Source organism: Lacerta agilis, chromosome 3 (genome assembly GCF_009819535.1).
Source record: "Lacerta agilis isolate rLacAgi1 chromosome 3, rLacAgi1.pri, whole genome shotgun sequence".
Lineage (NCBI taxonomy): Eukaryota > Metazoa > Chordata > Lepidosauria > Squamata > Lacertidae > Lacerta > Lacerta agilis.
Window position 1 is genome coordinate 38,676,201 of NC_046314.1, and position 17,509 is coordinate 38,693,709.

Here is a 17,509-nt window from a genome sequence, read left to right on the forward strand (position 1 = left end):
GACAGGACCCTATATTGTAAAAGTAAATCAGACTTTCGTCTTGCTTCTTTATCAGTACAAACTGATACGTGTAATTTAGAACTACTAGCTGCAGCTGTCTTGTTAAAATTGTTCACATGGTGTTTTCAGAAGGGTAATATAAAAGTTATCCTCATCGCATATACTTTAAATGAACTGGGAGAGTTCTCTAAGAGAAGAACATTGATTTGTGAAGTGTGGACATAACTGATTAAGAATAACCTGTAGTAAATTCATTCGAATTGTAGAACTTCAGGACCATCTGTTGCTGGCCTGGAAACTACATACACTGGAGGCAATGGATTCTCGACATCTTACAACAGCCAGAGATGGTTAAATCTTTATTTGTCAGCTTGTAAATTTCTTGATTTAGCCCTGGCATTGCCCTCTGAAAATCTTCCTCAGTTTCAGATGTAAGTACACTTTCTCATTCAAATCCAAGTGTGCCGTAGAAACACTTCATTGTGAGAAAACCTTCATATTTAGGGTGATGCTTCTCTTTGAGCAGCAAGTATTTCTTTATGGGCTGTCGAGGGCGGGTGCTTTTACTGCCTTCTGCCACCTCATCTTGTGTTGTGGCTTAGGGTGGTACAGCTCCCCATCAGAGAAATGCCCTCCATATAGTGTTGGCAGAAATTCAGGAGAAGAAACTTGGTTAGGGGCCCACTCCCTCTCCCAAATAACCAACACCAGCCCTGTTTCACAGGATGCCCAAGACTGTGTCCCAATACGTATGGCAGGGGTGTGTTTTATTAGCATTTGGCAAATATATACAAAAGGAAATCAGAAAGGGGTGGGCAGAATAGAACAGAGCAAACAATGTTTTCAAAATATTTCTTCTTAGAAGTGGCTGCTGTGAAACAGAATGCTTTTTATTCTTCAAATTTTACCCCCATGGATCTTGGTTTTTCTTAGCATCTTTTGGCTACATAAAGAGATGCCTGGATATAAATTGACTCAACTAGGGAGGGCTGGGGTGTTCTTGCCAAAGATAACTTGCTGAATGCGTAACAAAGTGGTGACTTTGTCCTCTTTTTCTTTAACAGGTATCGCTGGGCCTTTATTCCAGAAGCTTCTGATGATTCAGGGTTGGAGGTGCGAAGACAAGGCACACACCAAAGGGAATTCAAACCATATGTAGTACGATTAGCAAAACTGCTGAGAAAGAGAGCAAAGGTATTTCATTTCTCTTTTCATAAATTATTATGACTGCTACAGAACCAATGCATCAATCACACATTTAAGCTCTGATCCAACAGGAGCTTAAAACCATATGTGGCTTTAGCTAGGTTAAACCGGCAACAACACCTCTCAGGGGTGGGGTTCAGCCTTCAAGCCAACTTGTGGCAGCTGCTGCCTTGGCATGGGGCAGAGGGCTGTCTCTTCCTCCTGGGAGAAAGAGGTAGCTTGCTGTCCCCCTTGTGCAAAGGCAGCAGTTTCTTTGAACTGCTCTGCTGAGGGGTATGGGTAGCCACGCACCCCCAGTAGAGAAGTTTAAAGAAACTGCCTGTCCATGGGGTGCAGTGACTGCTTCACCCATGACTGACATGGCCTGGGTGATGTATCAATACATCGCCCAGAGTGCATAGTAGAGATGTGAAGACCTGGAAAAAAAAAGTTGTATTTTTCCCTAAAGCCTTTTGCCCCCCCCCCCCCAAATTGGAAAAATAGATTATGGAATGTTTTATTTTAACATTATGAATAAAATATTTTAAGATAAGGGGTTCAAATATTTTATAAATCATGTCTAAGCAATATGTATGGTATCAGATTGCTCTAATTTCTGTGAGGACAAGCAAGTCTTAGGTTACAAACTGAATTCTCCAGTGCAAGAACAAGATACATTTCTTCCTTTAGGAGGTGCTGTTGTCACCAGACAAGAAAAAGGTTTCAGTTTTGTTTTTGCATGCGTGTGGTATGCATTGGTTCTGTTCCTCTTCACTAGGCCTCAAAGCACTGGAAGGAAATATAGAGCAACAAAAAGGGCCTGAAAGTATATACTTAAATACAGCTCAGAAAATGATTCTGATTAAATTTCATGCCCATTCATTGAAACTTAGTCCCACTTCCTTCTTCAGTTCTTTTTATGATAATGTTTTTTTTAAAATACTGTGGAGAGGAAATATGAATAATTGTTACTTCTGGATTTTTAAAAATTGTTTTGTGGAGGTTTTTATTCTCCCACAGAAACTAGTAAACAGTTCAGGAGATTGTTGCTCCATTTGTCACAAATACAAATAAATATTATTTGGATATGCTAGTTGTGATAATTTTATGCCCATATTTTATGTTTCTAAAGTAATGGAATGACTTTCAATCTGGAAAAGAAAAAGTGCTAATGTAGCATTTTTTTCAATTCATCCAAAAATTTCACATCTCTAGTGCGTAGTAGTGACCAGTGTAAGTGGGCTAATTTTTGAAGTCTCCTGCAGCACTGCTTTGTCTTGAAATTCTCCTCTCCTCTCCTCCCCCACATATTAACAGAAAAACCCAGAGGAGGACAGCTCAGGGAAAATACTAAACTGGGAACCTGGCAGCTTGCTCCTGACCATCTGTGCTGTTCGCAGCATTGAACAGCTTCTGCCTTTCTTCAACGTCCTGAGCCAAGTATTTAACAGTAAAATCACCAGCAGAAGCATTGGTCATTCAGGAAGCCCCATGCTTTACCCAAATTCTTTCCCTACCAAGGACATAAAAATGGAAACTCAAAAGACATTCTCCAGCAAAGCAAGACAAAAAATTGAAGAAATGGTTGAGAAGGACTTTCTGGAAGGTGTCATAAAAACATGAAGTGTACATGGCAAAATGTTTATCTTAAGTAATGTAACTTCAAATGAAACCACTCCATCCTTCCAATGTGTATAGTTTCCTTTTTCATACTTTGTATGTAATGTATACTTCAGGATGTATTTAATTTAAATACCTGTAAATAAGTTCTGGACGTGGCCTGAATCAAGTTGAAATATTGCTGGCTCATATCAATTATGGTGCCTACTATTTATTGTACATTTGTTTTGTCATCTTGAGGTATGTCTTTAAGAAAATTACCAATACAAGTTGCACATTTTTTCTAGCTGTGTCTTATTTTCTCTCTAGATATCTATGCAGCATCTTACAGGGAGCCACTTTTCTAATCAAAAGCATAGAAAAGTGCTAGCTATCAGAGCAGTTCTGAGCCTTCCATATATTTGACTCAGAACTGCTCCCAACTAACATTGTTTCTGCCATGGCAACTTCCTGTTCCACATTTTCAATTAGTTACAACTACGTTACTCTTAAATATATGCTTCAAAGCTTTTGCATGTTAAATAAAAAAAAAATCTTCCCTTGCTACTACAAGCAGGAGCAAAGAGGACACTTATTCGCTCAAGCTTTCTTGCAAGGGGCAGACGAATGCTGCCTAACTATGGAAGAATGAAAAGCTTTGTTTGTCCAACAATATACTTAAGTAATTTTTAAATCAAAGATACTAAATTGAATTTTAAGAACTGCAGTGACCTAATAAAGTCAACAAAAATGACAACAAGGAGTTAAGTCACTTCTAAAGGAACTGCTTTTAATTATGCATTTCATTTAGTAAAGCAAAAGCAGGAAGGTATGCTTTATGACTTACCTTGAAGAATGGTACTTCATTATACTACAGCCTTGGGCTGTTCTCCAACTCCTCCAGCTATATGGTAGACAGCCAAGCTAACTTCATGTGCAAGTTTATCTGCATTTTCCTGGAAAGAAGAATAATTGCAGCATGAAGAGATTGAGTGTTCACTTGAATTGCAGTCGTATCTTCATAGTGTGGATGCTTTGGACAGCTGTACCCAAAGGCTGCTAAAGTGATCCTATAATTTTAAGGTACCCATTTCTTTCAGCTGCTGGAAGGCAACAATTACACCAAAGAGGGACTTACTTTTTTAAGATTGTGCAAGTTAACTGCAGATTAAATGCATTCAACATATTTAATTTGGGCCACAGAAACTTCAAAAGTAAGAAAAAGGAGGTAGAGGAAGTGCAGAGATTTCTTCCAAGCAAACTACTATGATCTTCCTTTGCCCCCCCCCCCCTTGAAGACCATAGAAGACAAAAGCTTTCTGTCCTTTTCTGTATCTATTCCCTATTGCTTCTTCCAACTGTTTTTAAGCAGACGACGGAATGAGGAACACAAAAAAGACCCATTCTACATACTATTTTATCCCCCCATGTTGGAAACTCTAAGAAGAGGAATATCCATGTCTCCCCTAAGCAAAAGCCTAGGGAGGACACTTAGTTGATAATTTGGGGGTGCGAAAGGGGAAGATGCTCTTGAAGTCAGATTGTGCCCAAGCTGCTAATTGCTTAACCTTTGGCTGTATATAAATGTAATAATTAGCATTTGCAAACACTAAGTTTGCATGGTGGTTGGTGGGAACCTACTATCTGGACTCAAAATTCTTCTCTACCACACTGCATTAAGGATATGAATCACTTTGGTTCTGACCTGTGTGTCTGCTTCAGCATAGACTCTGACGACATCTTCTGTTCCAGATGGGCGAACAAAAGCTCGAGCCAATTTAAACCTCTGGGCGAGCTCATCAATTCTCTCCTGCAGCCCTGGGGGTGTAAGTGCTCGCCTTTCAGCATCTGTAGTGTCAATTACACGTCTGTCAGCAACCTAGAAAACAAAATTTAAAATTTAAAAAAATCCTTCCAGTAGCACCTTAGAGACCAACTTAGTTTGTTAAGAAGTGATACAATCTGACTTGTTAAAAGCTCTAATTTTAGAGAACACAGACCTAGTTTTGATATGGATTTTTATTGAGTGCTCTGCAAGGCCCATAGGATATTGTCACTCCTGCACAATTCTCCACCTACATTTCTCAATTTTTGGCTGTCTCTTCCCACTCATACATAACTAGACCTAAATCACATTTTGTGTTTGTCAATCACTGAAACTGCTGGGTTATGCCAATGTTTCTATCTCACTCTCCCAGATCTTTACCTCTTGTGAGAGCTGCACTAACATGCACACATTGGAATATCCCAGCCACCAGGAATGTTTTATAGCTCCGGTCTGTGATGAACTCAATTCTATGTGAATACATAACAAATAAGGGTGTGTGGAGGCAGTGAGGAACAACATTACACCCCCAATTTCAAGGTTGATGACACATTGTACAAGTTTTGGTTCATTGGAAAAACTAGTTAATTCAGCCTTTTGTCACCCAATGCAACTATTTCCAGACATGCATGCTCACAGGAAAGCTTCCAAAAGCCAATTCCCACTGCAACATATAAAATGACTACATTGTCAGAAATACCCTTGAGCCTGCAATGTGTTGTCCAAAGCCGGCCCAGGGCCAGAAAGTCAATGGGTTATTGTTACAGTGCACAGTAGTGGGGGTATTTTTTTTTTTAAGGCTATCCTTAGTCAATTGCCCAAGAAGTAAAACTTCCACCAAGGAGGGAGATTCTGTGCAGTAAAGTAGCCGACACCCATTTTCAAAAAGGTGCAGTTATCGATAGTGTCGTCTCTGGCCTAAGTTCACATGCCATGCCATGGCATCAAATGCTAATAAGCCAGCCAGGGAGGACTGAAAGCCTGAGGCAGCCAGAAAGCACTGGATCCTGCCCATCTCCTAGCAACAGAGAGCTGATAGCATGCTACAGGATCTCAATGATTGCCCAACAAACAAGAAGACCCATGGGTATGAAAAAGACCCTCCTTGTCTCCGACCCAACACAGTAATTTGTGTTTGCAGGCAGTTGTATGTCGCTGAAATGAGCCACTGCTGCAACCAGTAGCATTTCTGTCCACTACTGACTTCCCACTAACCTTCACTTTGAGTTGCCGGTTGGGAAGATCTGTGTACATGGTGTCCCACTGTTGTACTGTGAGATTCTTCAATGCCAAGATGGCTTCAATCACCAGCATGTCTGAGAAAGCATCACCAATCGTCTGGATAGACAGCAAAAAATAAAATAAGAAAGGAAAGGAAAGGAAAGGAAAGGAAAGGAAAGGAAAGGAAAGGAAAGGAAAGGAAAGGAAAGGAAACCAGTTATGGCAGAGGCAGCCTTGATTCCAGTTAATAATCTGGATTCTCACGCTCAATGAGCCTAAAATCCTTTAAATTATTTTTATTATTTATTAAATTTGTGTACTGCTCTTCATCTGAAGATCACAGGGTGCTTCACAACACAAAACTACAAAATAAGAACACAAAATACGTAACAAAACAAACAAAAAAACAAAAAACAAAGACAAGCCAATAGTAGGTGAAGAAGCTGCTCAGGAAGAGGCCATAAGTTTACCTGAAGGGTGTTTGTGTTGGCACCAGGAAGCAGCTATCACCACCAATGTAATTAGACAAAAGGCCTGTAGCACCATGACTTGTCCCAGTACTCTCCACTAAGCTACCTTCTGCCCCAGAATATCTCAAATGTTCAAAGCAGGGTAAGGGAGCACCCCCCACAATCACAGTGTAAAGCAAAGGGATTTGGAAATACAAACACATTATCAGGCTATTGGGAACTACAGTTGTACCTCGCCATGTGTTCGCTGTGGGTTGCGAACGGCGCGGGTTACGAACGCGGGTTTCGCCGCGCACACACACAGAAGCACTCCACACGGTCTGCACAGGTCGCGCATGCACAGAAGTGCGATATCGTGGTTTTGCACATGCGCAAAAGCTCCACTTGGGTTGTGGAATTTTCGGGGTGCGAATGGCACCCCGGAACGGATCATGTCCGCAACCCGAGGTACCACTGTCACTTTACAGGTCAGATAACTAACCCATTATCATCAGATTCAATCTGTCACTGAGGATGGAGCAAGAATTCAAAGAAGAGGTACCTGACTATGTGAGCACTTCTGCTCTAAATTATAACAAGCAACAATCAAAGCAGACCACCTTGAGTCCACTTGCATGCCTTGTCAGCTGGTTCTTCCATCCCCAGTTGACAACCCCACCAGCACAAACATGGAGACTGGAGGGTCCAGGGAAACATCTCACACTGTGGTGATGTTTTCCCATCAGGAAATAATGGTCCTACCAATTACATGATGAAGATGTATACCAGATTATTAATTTCCCAATGGTAATTTACTCTCTTTTTCAACACAGAGATGTCGTCATGTAACATCTTTGAAACTCTTAGTATTAAGAAATTTAAAGACAAACTTTAGCTCTCTGTCAACATTCCTACCTGATTTATCAAGTCAATAGTATTTTCAAGCATCTTTGCAGCTTCTCTTTTTTGGTTGTTTTTTTCCTCTTTTGCCTGGTATCTTATTTTCTCTTCTGCAGCTTTACTAAACAGTACCTGGAAGGAGGAACATATTCAACAGTCTAAAGGAATGCAGCGTGGCCACTGTCACCACCATCTCCCAATTACCACATGGTGATAGTGGTGTATCACTGCTGCTTTGAAAGGAAGACTAGTACTCCCCAAAAATGATGAGCATATGATAGGGACACAAGGGAGTATACTAGATTTTATTCGTACCCTTTGAGAAATAAAGGCTCCTATCCCGAAAAGTAAGGTTTGCAAAGCTCCATGCAGTCCAGCTTCTATTTCCAATAGCATTCGGCCAAATCTATTTCTGGGAAGCTCATGAACAGGGCAAAAGTTCCCTCCCAACATCCTATAGTGTTTCCCTGGAATGTGGTGCTCAGGTGCTGGAACCAAGCCACTATTTTTCTAGGAATTTTGAATGCCACCCACTGTAGGCAACAACCTGGCTATTAGTTACTTGCCTCTGCCTAGTTTTATGCAGCCCTCAAGCCAATTTCAACAGCAGTCTGCAAGTGATCAGACCTCTGACAAAAGTGATCTGGCTCTCCCCCAGTAGTAGCCTGCTAGGCTGGGAGGAAAAGAGAGACAGACAGGCAGAGAAGGGATGGCCAAGGGGGAATAAGAACATATGAAGAGATCTGCTAGATCAGGTCAAACCCCATCTGGCCCAGCATCCTGTACTCCCAGAGGCCAACCAGGTGCCTATTGGAAGCCTGCAACTAGGACGTGAGCCCAACAGCACTCTCATCACTTGTGTCTCCCAGCAACTGGCATTCAGTGGCATACTGCCTCCAAAAGTAGAGGAAGAATATAGACATTATGGCTAGCATCCATTGACAGACATATTGGTGGATGATAGGGCTAATCCTTTTAAAGCAAGAGGTTGCAAAAAGAGAGAACAGTGAATAGCCCCACCCACGATCAGCATGTGACCCATCCTAAGACTACAAACTCTCTTATCCCCATGCTAAGTGCAGCAAAAGCTAGGCAAAAGCCAAGCTCTTTCACTTACTCCAGCCTCTGATTGACTTTTGGAATTAGTAAACAAATTAGGGGCTGAAACTCATTCTGGGTTCTTTATCCCAGAATAACTGGGATGGGATCTAAGACATGAGACAAGAGGAGAAAGGATCAGAGAATATTACAGCAGTGTGGCAAGGAGCAGCTGGAAAAGTTATCAGTTTAGATAGGGGACACAATGAATTTTATTTACTCTTCTTGAGGTTGAGGATGAAGTTTATTACAAACAAACAAAAAAGAACAGAGGGAGAGATTACAAGTGCAAACACTTACTGTGCCATGACCATTTGCTTCAAAATAAACTCCAATGTCAAATTCCTGGGCCTTGTGATGCAAGTGCTTCACCCCTGTTTTTGCACAGTGGACAGGCACCTAGGAGGGGAAGACCAAGCAAACCATCTGTGGTGAGATGGAGTTGTAGGGCTGCACCTTAAAACCAAGTGTCAGATCTGCGTAGCGGTTGCTCACGAGTAACGACGAAGTCCGTCTTGTCTACAAACTAATTTATTGTGCCAAAGCTATGTACAAGCGGAGCCATCCAAAAACATGACTGCCTAGTCGCTTGAAGAATCCGGAAGTGCCTTATTCCGGCTGCGACCCTAACACAGGAGTCGCAGCACCCTGAGATGCCGCCTTCCCACCCCTCTGCGCAGCTCAGGCGATGGAAGTGGCATCTCCCCTTCAGATCTGCTTTGCCGGGCGGTGCTGGGTCTTTGAGCTGCCTCCTGGAGCCCTCCCTCCACCTGGCTGCCCAAGCATAACTCCTCCTCCCCAGAGGAGCTGCTGGAAGACTCGCTAGGCAGACTCACTGGAGAAAAGGGGCTTGGGCTGCCAGTACCCACCAGGACCCTGACCGGCAGCGGAGGGCAGTTCCCTGACACCAAGCTTTTCCTGCTTGTAACAAAACTAAAACCCACATGCCTGACCAAAAAATTTGTGGGAATGCTACTTTGAAAAATGTTATACACAACAGTAACCAGGTAATTTTAAACTTCAGACTTACTGGTCTAATGGCTTCATAATTGGTAATGTGTACTGTATCAATTATTTCAAAATAGGGTAAGCCAGCCATGCTGCGTTTAGGGGCCCTCCTGTTCATTCTGCAGAGGGGCCCTGGACCTCTGCCCTGAACTCCAACCCTGATGGCACCACTGGCTATGCAGAGGGCCAGCTATTTCACACAACTAATCTCCATGGATTCCAAGGCTCTTAATATGAGGGCCAGAATAAAATATTATTTTAATTACTGTTTTGGAGAAAAAGGTGGATCTCTAACATCTCCTCCGCTAGGTATGGGCAATTGCACACAAGTCTTGGTTACTAAAAGATTCACTTGCACTGTTTTTTCCCCCATGGAACCATGTGTGATTAGGCCTGGATGGTTTTTACATTATTTTGAAGCAGAGATGTTAGACGGCAGGGCATGCAAGCGTTGAATTAGTACCTTCATGGTTTCTTCCAAATAACGTGTAGAGCTCCCATTGGCATAGGCTGTTTGTACGACTGCAAATGATAAGGTCTGCCCAGCCTGGAGGAAGAGAAGCATGCTATTTGCATAATCAGGTCTTCATGAAAACACCGTACGAAAAAATAATTATTATTTTAAAAATCTCTGCCTTGAACGTTCATAAATTCTAGTTGGCAAAGACATGTTAACATTTCACATTGGGATAGGAAGTGTTCTTCACAAACTTTCAGAACTCTCACACACTTAAAAACAGGGCAAGCATGCTATTGGTGAAAGTCAAGAGCACACCTGATATCCCAAACCAAAAGTGATGATGGCAAGTATTCCAAAAATCCCTTCTACTTAAGACAATTGCCTTAAAAAAACCCACTATGTTAAATAGTTGCAATTATTTTTATTTCTTCCTGATCTAATTTAATTTTAGAAAACCCAAACTGTTCCAAAAAAGGTGAGTGAGCCAAAGATAAGAACTGCTCGGTGAATTCTTTGCATTATACAGTGGTACCTCGGGTTAAGAACTTATGGTAATTTGTTCTGGAGGTCCGTTCTTAACCTGAAACTGTTCTTAACCTGAAGCACCACTTTAGCTAATGGGACCTCCCACTGCCTCCCACTATTCCATTACCTTGACCAGAAGTTCCTTAAGAAAAGTGCTGATTAGAGTTGCTATTTTATCTCCATCAAGAAGATGAAAATGGCCAGCAGGGTCATTATAGTAGTAAACAATTCGGTCAGCATCACCATCGAATGAGCAGCATCTCTCACCAGGCTTCATTTCCAGTCCTAACAAGCAGAGTAAACAAAGTAAATACAAAAAAACAATTGTTCGGCCTCAGGAATACTGGCACTTAAAAAGTCAAGGCATTCAGTGTTCTTAATATGTTTCAGGGCAACCTACAGATTACTGTATATACTTGAGTATAAGCCTAGTTTTTCAGCACATTTTTTGTGCTGAAAAAGCTGCCCTTGGCTTATACTCGAGTGAGGCAGGCGGTGGGGGCGGCGAGAAAGAAGCCCTTTCTCTCCGCTCGTGCCGCCACCCGCTCTCCCCAGTCAACCATTCCTTAAGAAGCGTACAAGAACAGCGGTTCTTTACTCTCCCCAGGCAGCTTGTTCCATTCCTGAACTGCTCGCATAAATGCAAACTTGCCAAAGGAGGAAGAGGAAGGAGCAGCCCAAAGGGCTGCTTTTGGGCTGCTCGTTCCTCCTCCTCCTCCACAGCGGCAAAGGTGAACCGGCTTATACTCGAGTCAATAAGCTTTCCCAGGTTTTTGTGGGAAAATTAGGTGCCTCGGTTTATATTCGGGTTGGCTTATATTCGGGTATATACGGTAAATAGGATAGCAGAAACAGATGGAAATGAACTACCCATTTTGTTAGGATTTCCTCACAGTACCATGTGCCAATCTAGTTTCCCACTTGCTCTTTAAAATATTTTATTTATAAAAGAGCCAAAGTGCTAATGATACGGGCTGAGTCTGTGAGCAGTGTCCCTAAGCTGAGTATGGTTATAGGAATGGACATTAAGGCTCCCCACCCCCAAGGATGACGAGAGGGAACAGAGGATAGCTAGAAATAAAACAGGAGGAGAAGAAGACTAATAGTGGAAAGGATTGGAGAGAATGAAAGTAAACAGGAAATTAGCAGCACAAACATGTCATTACTGGGCGCTAACCAATGTTAGTCATACTGACAGTAGTCCCAATAAAATCAATGGACGTGTGTCAGTTATTCTGACTTAGCTGGATATCACAGAGTGTTACATAGCTCTTAACTTGCAAAGGCAAAAAGAGAGAAAAAGATCCTGATAGAAACATGAGGAGTTGCCTCATATAGAGTCAGGCTATTTTGGGAGGGGGGAATCTAAAGACAATTTTATTGTCTCATATCACCCTGCACTAGTTTTCATTTCAGAACTATATAAAACATAGATGGAGAAGGGCTCAGCATACATTATACATTACAAATGCAGAAGCTGTATCTGCAAAATAGTCTCATCTAGTCTTAGCTAGATAGACAGAATTAGAAAGTGTGTTCCATTATAATTAAAGAACTCATATGCCTTGGTATCCAACTATCTAAGCATATATTAACATCTCCATCACCAAACGTGAGACAAGCTTCGTTTTGGATAGGTGTTTGCCTGAGAAAACAGGGAAACAGTTTGATCATGTCAATAAAGCTGACAAGCTTTCCCAGCTTCATTAATCAATCTCTGGCATAGGTGTCTACTGCGTACTGTTGTAAAATATCTATTATTTTCTGGATTGTTTAAACTCTTTTAAATGTATATCATACGTCCCAAGACAAGTGTGTGGAAGGCAATAAATAAATGAATGAGAAACCCTCCTACCTCTCAAAACTTCCAGAGGCAATTAGTCCGGGGATTAGCCCAGAGCTGGTTTAAGATTGAATGTATTAGTAGAAAAGAATGATATTTTGATTAGGTGATGTCATCATAGAACGTTAGGGGTCTCCGTTTTAAGTTAATATTGAGGCAGACTTAAAAAAAACCACGAGAGTGTTATTAGGGAATATACATTTGTCATTACATACCCACAGGAGGCTTCTGATTAACTTTTACAAAATCGGCACCACATTGGTGATTGAGTTCTCCTTTAGTCCCATCATTGTTGACGTGTATTACGAAACAGCTTGGAAGATAGCGTTCCATTTCTTTGAGTTTGAGAGCACCTATGCCATTTGCACAATCTACCTTCAGGCATATGTGACCATCCCTTTGGCTGGTAGCCTGCAGGTAAGAAAGCAAAGGAAGGGTCCTTTAACAGTTATCTCTGAACTCCTACCACCTGCTCATATGCAACACTGACTGTGTTGTGGAGCAGACAGCCAAACAAAGTAAACACAAATGAAAATAAAAACAGGACACAAGTTGGTGTTTGTAGGTGTAGATTCTGGAACAACTTCCTCTCTGTTTCAACCAGTGACTACTAGAGCCCATTGGAACTGGTAGGGCTGAAGGGAGGGTGATCCAGCAGTAGGTGGCAAATAGAGTCATCTAATTCCTTTTGTCCCTATCCTCCTCCCTGCTCTACACAGGCAACATTGAGATTAAGGAGGAGGAAGCTCATAGGTAGTACCATCTGCTGGGTTGACTGTAGGCAGAGGCAGAGGCTGAGGGTACACAGAAGGTGGTGCAGCAGTGCCCCCCCATTTGTTCTAATGGACCAGCCTGCAATGATTTTGCTCTTTATCAGGAGCAAAACACATTTTGCTCTGCCCTATTACAATGACGGCAGCAATACGTAATATCTATTTTCCTATTGCTAGTTTTAGGCTGCCTCTTTTTTTCTTAAAACTTTTGTTGCTACTGCTCATTTCTTTCTGCTAAAGCAAACTATCATATACTTTAAAGTTATAAACCTGTTCACTTGTCTACATGCGATACAATGCTAAAAGCTCAGCCTTAAACATGGTTACTGTTAAAAAAAAGTCCCACTGTTTTCCATAGGGTTTACACCCCAATTTTCCTCATAAAGCCAATACTGTTTTGAATAATTTATATACAAAATCACAGTTGATCACCTTTAACTTCTATGGCATTAAAAGCTTGCTTAAATCAAAATATTATCATAAAAGAAAGCAAGGTCCAGCAACAGCAAAATGTTCTAGGACAAGCATTTAAAGAACTTAAGCCAACACTATAAAGGCCCTGCTCTTTGTCCACAGCAATGTAACAGCATAGAATTGACACTCAAAGAAGAGCATCTGCTGCCATTCTTCATAGAAAGTTCATATGGGCAGAGGGAGTCGAAGGACTATTACATTAAGTATATCCAAGAATGCAAGCCAAGACTTGAAAAACAGCTCTTTCACCTGCATTGTAAGCTCCACAAAAGCCTTGGAGAGTTTCTGGTAGTAACCTTCCACGGTTGCAGTCCCATAACTCCCATGAGTGTTTCGACAGCAGACCATGTAGTGTAGTTGTGGTGTTGTTACCAAGCCATAATCTAGTTTAAAGCACACACAATGGTCAAGAATTGACACTATTCAGCTTCAGGGACATATTTCACAGTACCTTATTACATTTGCACAAGTAAAGGTGCAGAAAGGAGATTTTTCAAAAAATGCTTTAAATGAAATATGTCATCATTGATTTGTTTCCTATCAACCACTATGGATCTAAGGGGAACATCATCAATCCTCAGATAAGCGAGCACAGGGCATACCTTGGTATTGACCTCCAAGAGCAGACACGCCATCAATCACTGATTGTGAAAGCTTCTTACTGCTAGGTCTGGATGCAAGACACAGGAATAAAGTTACTTTTGTTGAAATGCTATCCAAGCACACCAGTTTACCCCTATTCATTCCTGACACATAAATACAGAGAAACAATATCAACATGCAGGACACAAGTGAGATCTACATCTCTAGAGGGAATAAATCACAACAGCCAAAGAGATAGGGATGTGATAGGACATACTTGGAACTTTCCTAGCAACTTAATTTTTTTTGCCTTATGATATATTTATTAATTATATTTCTTTAGGACATTTATATTGCACCTTCATTCCATCATAGAACTCCTTACACAGGTCTCCCATCCAAACCATGGCCGGCCCAAATCTACTTGGCTTCAGCAAGGTTGGCTGCATTATCCAATAGAAATGTTTAAAATGTTGTATGGGGAACATCCATGGAAACACCGATAGGCATCATTAGATTGGAGGTGCACAAGACAGGGACTTTTCGACAATGGCTCTACATTTGTGGAATTCCCTCCCTTAGCTCCCTTTACTTTATTGGCCTTTAAACAAACCCTGAAAACATTTTTCTTTCCAACAGTTATTTAATAGCTGCTGTTTTAATGCCATTATATTTTGATATCTTAAGTTTTATATTGTGGTTTAATTCATATATTGGCCTTGAAAAAGTTTTGTCCTGATACCTACATTTTTGAAAAAATAAACAGGAAGTGAATGTGTATATTTCCTAGTCACTCCCAAGATCTCTATCAGGTTTATTTTTACCTGGTGTCTCTGCCAATAACAATGAAGGCCTCCTGCTGAAGGTCTACAGCTTCCTTCTGGCAGATGTCAGTCAGTACTCCCTGCAATTCATGTTCTTCTGCATTGGCCAAGCATGTGGCATGCTCTTCCCAGATAGGTGACAACATTTCACCCAATGGGTCAATCAACTTCACACCATTGTCCTCCTTGGAAAAATACAAGACATCAATGTAAAAGCTTCTTTAAACATTGGCAATCTTGACTTAGGAAAAGAGAAATCAGCCTAAATGATCCTTTTAGTTCTACAGTTCTAAAAGCATATTAATAATGGTTAAGTCACAGCACCCATATAGCACCCCCCTTTAATCTGTACCTCAATTCCTTTTTTCCTATCTGAAATACTCATTCACTTACTTCAGGGTTGTGAGATGCTGTAACCATAACGCCAATGGTGGATTTTTTCTGCTTGGATCTCAATACAGCCAGCAAGCCCATGCAAAACATTGTGTGATCAAGGTCCTCTGCCTTGGTACGGAAACCAGCTGTTCCATACTGAAGGGAAAGTCCTGGAGGTTTGGCATGGAACTTTGAGTACTTTGCAACTGCTTCAAAATCCATCTCTGTAAGAGGCAGAATAAATTGATACAGCTATGATTAACATTACAGATGAAGGCAGCCCTGTATCAGGAAGTTTTAATGTTTGACATTTGATTATGTTTTTATGTTTTCCTGGAAACTGCCCAGAGTGTCTGCAGAAACCCAGCCAGATGGGCAAGGTATAAATAATAAAATTATTATTACTATGATAGTGATGATGATGATGAAATCCAACTCCCATCAGTCCCAGTCAACATGGCTAATGGTCAGGGATGATGGGATTGATAGCACAACAGCATCAGGTTGTTTTGACACTGGTTAACTGCTGGCTTGCACATAGACTAGCACGCTGAATTAACAATCTCACTATCTCAGATTAACCAGTCCAAAGTATCAGGGGTTGGAAGAAATTGGTTACAAGACTGAGAGTTAACTTTCTGTTTTCACACTCCTAAATGCAACATCACCTGTATTCCAACACTGATTTTGGAGATGCCTTTGCTTTAACTGTGGGTTTATTTAATTGTATTTTATTGCAATTTCTTATCATGAACCACCAAGGGATGTATTTGCATGGAATGCAGTACAGTGGAACCTCGACTTACGTACAGCTCTACCTACATACAATTCCAGTTACGACCTTCAGTAGGTGCTTCGACTTATGAACTTTCCTTATGAACAGAGGCCTTGCCAGCAACCCGGAGCTTGCCCGGCCAGCTGCGGGGCAGCGCTGGGGTCTCTGCCACCAGGAAGAGGCCTTGCCAGCAGCCCAGAGCTCGCCCAGCTGGCTGCAGAGCAGCGCTGAGGTCTCTGCTGCCAGGGAGAGGGCCCCAATCCCACCCCCGAAGTTGTGGAAGAGGTGCCGCCTGCAAGAGGCACAGCAGGCGCACTGCAGCCCCAAACCCCGTCATGGAACTAGCCTGAGGAAGTCCAGAGAAGAACCTGGCTTGGCAAGAAAAAAAGTGACCCTGGCCCCACCCCCCAGCTTGTAGCCAGGTAAGACCACCCACCCTCGGTGCACGCAAGGGGGAAAAAAGTTATGTTTTAGGGGACATTTTTCATCGTCTAGAACAGATCAATTCACTTTTCCATTACTTTCTATGGAAAAGTGCGCCTCTACTTATGTACATTTCTAGTTATTACCGGACCTCCGGAACAGATTATGGTTGTAAGTAGAGGTTCCACTGTATACAACTACCTTAAGCAATAAAAGTGTGTGTAGAAAGGGTAGTTGGCCCACCTGGAGGAATTAAACAAGCTAGCTTTAAAAAGCCTATGACTCTAGTAGTCATGATGACCATCGCTACATCCAGACAAAACCAACCTTGCTTCCATTGTGCCCCACCCACCTATGTCCAGGTAAGCAGCAGTCACACCAGAGGGTGGCTTTGCACTTCAATCCTACACAACTAGTCACCCCCCCCCCAAACTAAACAAGAAACCTCAAAAACTGCAACCTTTCCTCAGAGTTGTTGTTCCTGCCACTTGATAATTTTGAAAGCCTTAACCCTTTCCAGCACTATGGTATCATTTTTTTTGAGATGTGGTACACAGTATTCCAAGTATTGTCACACTATAGACTTTTATAACAGTCTTATGATATCAGCAGCTTTCTTCTCAACCCCTTACCTAATGATCTCTAATATGGAATTCTCTTTTTTCATACCTCCTGCACGCTGCGGGAGCTTTACACTTGCAAGCCCAACAACTCCTTCCTGGTCGGTCACTAGTTACAGGTGGGTAGCCGTGTTGGTCTGCCATAGTCGAAACAAAATAGGAAACAAAATAGGAAATTCTTTCCAGTAGCACCTTAGAGACCAACTGAGTTAGTTCTTGGTATGAGCTTTCGTGTGCATGCACACTTCTTCAGATACGCTGGTCGGTCACTGCCAGCTCAGAAGACCTAGCACATATACATACACTTACCCCAAAGTGCATTACTTAACTCTTGCTTAGGCTAAACGGCATCTACCGTTTTAACGCCCACTCACCCAGTCTGAGCACACACCTTTCTTTTTACCGTCCTGAACAAGCCCAAACAAACGAAGCCACGCCACTTACCGACCTGCAGCGCCCTGGAGTTCTGCGAGCGGACGTGGCTGTTCCTCGGAAGCCTCCAACTCGCCCTTCCGGGAAGCTCCGAAACAGCCTCGCTCGCCAGCTGCGC

At 42.0% G+C, this 17,509-nt stretch overlaps 2 protein-coding genes across 8 annotated transcripts in view; one reads left to right on the forward strand and one right to left on the reverse strand.

Moving 5' to 3' along the window:
* Positions 1–3,091, forward strand: part of DOP1A (DOP1 leucine zipper like protein A) — a 78,501-nt gene extending 75,410 nt beyond the window's left edge. For all 3 annotated transcript variants that reach the window (XM_033143302.1, XM_033143301.1, XM_033143303.1), the window contains 3 exons: positions 267–431; positions 1,065–1,194; positions 2,503–3,091. In XM_033143302.1, coding sequence (XP_032999193.1) covers positions 267–431; positions 1,065–1,194; positions 2,503–2,808 — 601 coding nt within the window. In that variant the 3' untranslated portion in view covers positions 2,809–3,091. The remainder of the gene's footprint in view (positions 1–266; positions 432–1,064; positions 1,195–2,502) is intronic.
* On the reverse strand, positions 347–17,500 carry PGM3 (phosphoglucomutase 3). 5 transcript variants are annotated; one of them, XM_033143309.1, is made up of 14 exons: positions 17,404–17,500; positions 15,160–15,365; positions 14,767–14,951; positions 13,975–14,030; positions 13,610–13,743; positions 12,329–12,524; positions 10,398–10,555; positions 9,749–9,832; positions 8,578–8,676; positions 7,195–7,311; positions 5,825–5,947; positions 4,490–4,663; positions 3,632–3,740; positions 347–1,176 (listed from the first exon to the last, which is right to left on the reverse strand). In XM_033143309.1, exons 2-13 carry the CDS (start codon positions 15,361–15,363, stop codon positions 3,651–3,653), a joined length of 1,620 nt encoding a protein of 539 aa, XP_032999200.1. In that variant the 5' UTR covers positions 15,364–15,365; positions 17,404–17,500; the 3' UTR covers positions 347–1,176; positions 3,632–3,650. The 5 variants fall into 5 exon arrangements, with proteins under 5 accessions (XP_032999200.1, XP_032999198.1, XP_032999195.1 ...); XM_033143307.1 differs by having other exon boundaries at positions 347–1,173; positions 13,963–14,030; XM_033143304.1 differs by having other exon boundaries at positions 13,963–14,030.
* Positions 17,501–17,509: the final 9 nt, after the last annotated feature.

What these genes read in the sequence shown, in the direction of transcription:
- PGM3 (XM_033143307.1), bottom strand. Translation starts at nt 15,363, where the DNA reads ATGGATTTTGAAGCAGTTGCAAAGTACTCAAAGTTCCATGCCAAACCT. An exon ending in TCTTGGAGGTCAATACCAAG is followed by an intron (nt 13,744 to 13,962) that starts GTATGCCCTGTG and finishes GCTTTAAACTAG; the next exon opens with ATTATGGCTTGGTAACAACA. An exon ending in ATTTGGAAGAAACCATGAAG is followed by an intron (nt 8,677 to 9,748) that starts GTACTAATTCAA and finishes TTCCCCTCCTAG; the next exon opens with GTGCCTGTCCACTGTGCAAA.